Source organism: Bactrocera latifrons, unplaced genomic scaffold (genome assembly GCF_001853355.1).
Source record: "Bactrocera latifrons isolate USDA-ARS-PBARC rearing strain unplaced genomic scaffold, ASM185335v1 scaffold_183, whole genome shotgun sequence".
Classification (NCBI taxonomy): Eukaryota; Metazoa; Arthropoda; class Insecta; order Diptera; family Tephritidae; genus Bactrocera; species Bactrocera latifrons.
The window spans coordinates 301,125-308,045 of NW_017535330.1; the positions used below are offsets into that span (position 1 = coordinate 301,125).

The window sequence follows — 6,921 nt, forward strand, 5'->3', positions numbered from 1 at the left end:
TTCACGTAGTTTTTAAGAATAAATTGGGTTTTTGTGTTTCAGATGATCCCAACATGAGAAATCGTGTCCGCCGAAAAAATTTGTTTATACACTCCACGATATACCTCATGATATGTGAAAAATGTTCTATTGTAGAATAATAATTTCTATGAAAAAAACAGTCAAAAAACAGTCAAAAAACAGTCAAAAAACAGTCAAAATTAAAAAGATTACCCTACTGACCACTTAAATGAGCGATGTACAAAATTTTCTTCGAAATGATTGCTCTGGTTTTTACATAGTCTCCAATGCAAAATAACGTATCATTTAAAAATTCGAAATCGAGTGTCTTATTGATTAMGATTCACTAMTTCAAATCATAKACATAATATTATATACGTCAATCATCTGCAGCCAAGGAATCTAGAATGTTGCTTTCAACTCACTACTGGGTTGTTTTTGCCCTATTTGTTGGAGCGGAATCTTGCTAGACGTTCTCTATTAAAGGAAGTTCTGCTTAACGGYTTTGCCACGCTTTCTAAAACAGCCTGATCGAGGTGTTAAGAGGTGTAACGCATTTGTAGGTAACTTATCACCAAACTATTGTGGTACATCATATCTGTGGTAACCACATTGTATTTTGAAATAACATATTTTTCGTATATGAAAGTTTTTGCGTAGAATTTGTTGTTTTACAAAAATAACCCACGATAGGCTCTCATGTGGATATCATCTCGTCTAAGTATTGACATTGACTTTGTTCCAACACACATATGTATGTATGTACATTTTTCTCTCTAATAAGATTTCTTTTTATGGCTGAATTTATTCGTACCACGCGAGGATGACCACTTCTCGMGCAAGAACACTCTCTAAATTTGCTGCTTACGTCTATAATTGTGTTTGTGTATAAACATACATACATATGTATGTGTAWTATAAATTGGCTTAAGTATAACGAACATATAGACTTACGCACGTCGAGATTTGCTTACAAAATATATCTTTATAWTTGTTTGTTGATACCACATAGTGTCAGCTAGTCAATTTTGCAAATTGCGGTTGATATAAACACACGTACATACATAAGATGATTTATACAGAGTCAAGTGGCTGATGCGCCGCCATGTTCTTAAGTTTAAAAGCTAATAACGTCTAACCATTCCCTGATGCTATTATCAACATTAAATTAATTTCTTTACGCTTGATTGTYTTGTTTATATTTGCTATTGCACGCTTGAGTTTCTCTACAAGCACAACAACAAACAAGAACACACATCTATAAATAAAGTTATTTTGATTAGGGTATATGATTGTATATACATAGACACACACACAGACAGTCAGTCACACGAAGAATCAACAATATCAAAARCAACCGTAGCAGAATCAGCTCAGCTGGTCGGTAGCCCTCAACACCAAARTCTACAGTACGTTCAGCCCTAGCGCCATATCGCTATTTTCCTGATTAATCGTCCCCGTGTGCTATCGCCTTTCATAWCGTCTTCCGTTCCGCGCTCTCTGCTCGACAAAATAATGAAAACTTGTCTGTATGTATGCACAGTAGGAGGAGTAGTAAAACCATTATCGCAAAACTGTTGAGTCCCTGTTAGGCCTTTAAGTTAGTTGGTTGGGAAATCTCGCTGACATCGGTTGCGCGTCGCTCGTTTAGGATCGTCTTCGGAAAACTACACATAGTTAACGGTATTTCGAAAGATAAACTACAATTAAAAACGCAGAAAGGAGGCTTGTTCAACATGGTGGATAAAGCTTTAATGAAGCGTCCAGCCCAGCCGACGCACASTCCACCCAGTTTGGGTGTATATCATTACTACCACTCGGACTTTTACTACTCCATGCCGAATATAAGCAGTAAGTGAACTTTTTTTTCTTAACAGTTCGCAAGTACGATTTTTTTTTGTAAACAACAATAATAAATTTTGCATATTTTCCATGAGATGATGTGATAAGTGATTTATAAATTTGTATACACACGTTTGTATGCTTTAAAAATACTTTCTCTTAAATCTGTGAGATAGTAGATAAGCAGTGTGTTGTTTCAAGTCGAGAACGCCAWTCACTTAAGAATGTTTGATTAAGGTCTTTAGGTTTGAAATACAAAAAATCTCTTTACCCATCGTTACTATAATCAGATAAAATGATTAATAATCATACATCCTATATTATAACGGTGTCGTTCAAAACTACCAAAAGTGCGATAATACTTTCTTTTAAGAATAATGCTAAGAAAGTAAAAAATATTGGCAAGATTGGTATAGTTCGAGGGTTGTCTTTTATATTTCGTGATTAGAAAACAAAAACCAATATTAATCAACGAATACAACTTTTTGGTTTCCAAAAAATGTTCCTATTAGATATACGTATATCCTTCTACGTGCGTTTAAACCAATTGTCAAAGCACTTTTGTCACTCTGATTGCCTTCTAATCGCTACAACAGCTTTTAAGGATATCTTAATTAATTTTTTTAGTACAGAAATAAGAAGAAGTTATTAGGTTCGAAGTATGGACTAAACGGTAGATCAGACGGTTTATCAAATCGTTGCTTTCAGTGCTCAAAAATGYGGATRMTTCAGTCGATGTATGAGAACTCTCATTATCGTGGTGAAGAGTGAACCGTTTTCCTTATGTTTTGAAAGACATCCGGCAAACAAATATGTAKTTGTGTACTAYTTACGAGCTGTRYACCTAGAATTTATATACTATTCTGMGTTGTTCTAGTKGTATGGTTGCGACATGTCCAGTTTTTCCTAAAACTATGGCAAACATTTGCTTGGAAGTGCTCCGTTGTTCAACAGCTTTTGTAGGATTCGGCTCATCTTATAACACCCATACAGTCGACTGATCATTACTTTCGGGCTCATACGCGTAAATCCATGATGTATAGGGATACTCGATATTAAAGATGTATTGCGAAGCCCGTTATCGTATTTTCGTTTTTAATTTTCCTCAACCAATTTACAAGAGTATTTTTTAAAGTAATTTTTTAACAAATTGTTTATAAAAGATGAATAAATTTTTGCAGCAAAATGCTCATACAATATTGAATGTATGCTGGCTATATTTGTCTCAATCTCACCATAGGACACATAACGATCCTGTAATTTTAATATGCGCACAGCATCAATAGTTTTCGGAACAACAATTAATTTTAGCAGACTTTGACGAATTTCAGCTTTAATTGATCTGCGATGTCGATTGAATTCACCAAACCATCGCGAAACACTGATTTTTGATGGAGCTTTATCGCCAAAAAAAATAATTAATTATACTGATGCACTGAGTTAATCCGCGTCGTAGCTTTATTCTTCATGCGTTCTTAGAAGAATCTTTTCACATATGAGCAATCCTCCACCGATCACTTGTATCTAAAAATAACTGCTGGAGTAGTTTCAGATTTCAAATTAAATTTCAATTAATTTTCATTTTGGTGATAATAATATTATTATCTTCAAGACTTTATGTTACATTTTACACACAAATATTCTAGCAACTTTTTCCATCAGCACGATATAATCAAAGCCCTTCCTTTTTTTCTTTCTCCTGGCAGTGAATTGTGTACGTTGCTTGAGCATACATACTGATTATATTACATGTTACTCGCATTTCTATTAAAGGATGTGTGCCAAACGGTAACATTTTTCTGCGTGTTGTGTTGGGGGGATATGTACTATCATTGTTTACCATCAGACATTTTTATTGATTACGACAAGTATTTATTGTTAGTTTTTCAGTTTAGGCTGTAATAATTGTCTTATACTAAAACTCCTGGTACCATCATGTGCCGTAATATAGGGTAGTCRAAAAAGTATTTTCGTCTGCTGTCAATAGATGTCGTTGCAGTCGTATATCTCCAGTGGTACCAATCACATTATGTCATTGTGGCATATAAGTAGTGCTGGAAAGATGAGACTTTAATCTTAATTTTAAAAACTAAATTCGGAGAAGTTTTTAAAAAGTTAGAGCTGCTCAAAAATGAGTGAAAATAATGAAGAAATTCGCTATATTTGTATTAAGGGGAAAGAGTGCCACGAAATTTATGAAATTTAGGGAGACGATGCTGTATCAGTTCGTGTAGCACAGAATGCTTCGCTCGCTTCCGCTCCGGAAATTTAAATTTACACTGATGAAAGTTTTACACTTATGGAATAATGTCTGTAGCGGAAAAATGGCAAAAAGTGGTGGACCAAAATGGTACATATTGGTTTATTTATTTATTTGTATAGATAAAAAAATAAGTTGAAGTTTGATTAGAAATACGAAAAGACTTTTTTGACTGCCCAATACTTATAGAATGAGAAAACTAAGCGTAGTAGAGCATATAATTCGTGAAATAAACTTAATTTATTAAATAGTGAAAATCTCTTATTTTCAGCTTGAAACTTCTCATATTTGTATATCCTTTTGATATCAAACTAGAATACCAGTCCACGCTTTACTATGGCTGTTAAATAGTTTGTACCACTTATACCAACTATATATGTATATGCTTTCTAGTCAGCCCTTACCTTTAAAGGATACGTATACAAATTTGATCACTGCGAAACTATTAGTTAATTGGATATAGCAAGACACTTGTGTTAGTTTGCAAAAAGTGGATTAAAAAGCATTTGGTGTATTAATGTACCATTCCATTTTTGGCGAAAAATGCTGTTGAATTTGGGTTCTGCACCAGGAAAATCAGCCGTTGAAAAGAGRTTTGCTAAGTTGGAAAGAGCCGAAATAAGCACAGAGGACAAAAAGGCAGCAGACCCCCTAGAGAGACGAAAGCTCCGTGCAAATTGGATTCTCCACAAGCCTTAATACAACAAAAACAACAAATTGCTGATTSTGCAGGGTGTTTGAGTGTCTGAGGAGAGTTTGAGGGGAAAAACGAAAAAGTCGGCTGCCAAGATTATGGCATCAGTCTTTYGAGATGACTGATTACTGAGGCAGTTATGAACCATTGCATTGCGTATTGGGTTGCAATTCTACCTTTACCATATTTAGCAATTGTATTAGTTTATTGATATTGCACTGCATCGAAAACATTTACCGTGTGTGAAAACATTTATGCGCGAGATATGTTTGTATATGAAATWCAGGGATAATTTTATTCTGCCAATGCCTGTGTATCGGCAAACGTGAGTTCTGAGTGAGAAAGTGAGAGAGCATGCTTAATGATAACAATTTATCCTTCTGTCTGAAATGGTTAAAATTGAACGAAAACTTGACCTAGGCATTATATAACAAACATATAACAGGGTGACTTTACTCCATAGGAGTGGTAATGGTATGTAAAGGAACACCAAGGAAAATTTTATTAGTATGTGACACATTAATAGAAGGCAGTATTGGCGAAAATAGATAAAATCAGGTCGATACTAACTTCAGCTCCCATATGCTATATACATATGTTTAATGATTGTCGTTTTTCTAACAAACCTTTTGCCGAATATGYATGTCGGTTATGTATGTTTTATATATGTATATTCATAATACCCTCGAACTTTTATAACTCGAACTCTTGAATTGGCAATTGACGTCAATTTCCTTCCATAGCTCGAAGTCCCTTTAACTCGAAATTTTTTTTTTTGGATTATGGTGATTTGAGTTAGGGAAGTACAACTGTATATATAGCTGCTTGGATTACGATCCTCTGGTTGACGATTTGCATCTTAACGTATTTCCTGCAGGTTGCAAGAGTATAAAATGTTTGGTTGCACCCGAACTTCTCTTTTTCGATAATGAATTTCTTGTAAACGTGTATCTTAATAGGAAAATTATGAAATATCATTTCCTTGAAAGAAATCTTTGGAGGCCAAACATTGAGGAGAGAGTAAGGAATGCTCTACGAAGCCGTAATCAAGCCAATAATGTTCTTGAGTGTATTCCAACAACATTTTCAAACTAAGCACCCGTGGACTTTGCCGGCAAGGGCGTCGCAGAGGCCACACGTTCCGATTTTTTTTTTTTTTCTGCCTACATATATGTACACATTCGAGGGGTTTATGGATGGAGAAAAGTCGCTGGAGAAGAGGCGGAGTGAGCTTTTTCACGGATGGTTCGAAGCTAGGAGGGAAGCTAGGAGGGAAGATAGAAGGGGTAGTTTTCTGTAAGTAGCTCTCCGTTAATATTAGGCCTAGGCTACCGGATCTCTGTACTGTTTTCAGGAAGTAGTGGCACTAGGCGTACTCCTACGAAAGGGTGGTTATTTCAAGGAAGTGTGCATTCACTTCGATAGCWTAGTGACAATACTACCGCTGAGCTTACCAACTGAGCGCTTAAAGATAGTCAAGTAGTGTCTGTCCTAGAAATACGACCAACCTAGTTCATCATTAGACTCGTCTGGGTGACTGGTSACAGCAGAATCTCTGGAAATTGCACAGCCGAGAAGCTAGCTCGAAGGACCACCCCTGTTCCGCATACATTTSTATGGGAGTTGGTTCGGARTTGGGTCTTCATTGGCATCTTGAGTTCCACCCCTGGGCATTGAGCACTTGACGACCTGCTTCCGTGCGACTGCAAGATCCTTTTGTTCTAGAGTAGTATACAGGAGATCTTTTAAATTACTTTACCCTAGCAAGTTCATCTTGTCTTACTGCATATTTTCCAATAGAGATCATCCAGCAACACACAGACGTAAGTTGTCAAAGTTGTATTGGGTGAAGTGGAAACATCCAGACAATATTGMAACTTCCTCCCMATTRTCCAGCATTTGCAAGACTGATGATGAAACATCAGCCGAAACTGACATTGGCTGAAGTAGAGATTGCCAACTCAGGATTATTACATAGTGAATACTTTCAATGTTATTCTTGACTTGTTAAGTGACCTAAAATAAAGTTGTTTGGTAAACGAGGAAATGAACTTATCTACAATTTGTTTCTAGAGTCCATATTAGGCAGGCTTGACATAAAYGAATGGTCTTCTTTCAAAGATCG

The 6,921-nt window shown here is 35.8% G+C and overlaps 1 protein-coding gene across 1 annotated transcript in view; it reads left to right on the plus strand.

Annotated features, from left to right (window-relative positions):
* The first annotated feature begins 1,600 nt into the window (after positions 1 to 1,600).
* Positions 1,601 to 6,921, plus strand: part of LOC108967353 — a 25,778-nt gene continuing 20,457 nt past the window's right edge. Inside the window, exon 1 of the mRNA XM_018930705.1 lies at positions 1,601 to 1,851. Coding sequence (XP_018786250.1) covers positions 1,737 to 1,851 — 115 coding nt within the window. The 5' untranslated portion in view covers positions 1,601 to 1,736. The remainder of the gene's footprint in view (positions 1,852 to 6,921) is intronic.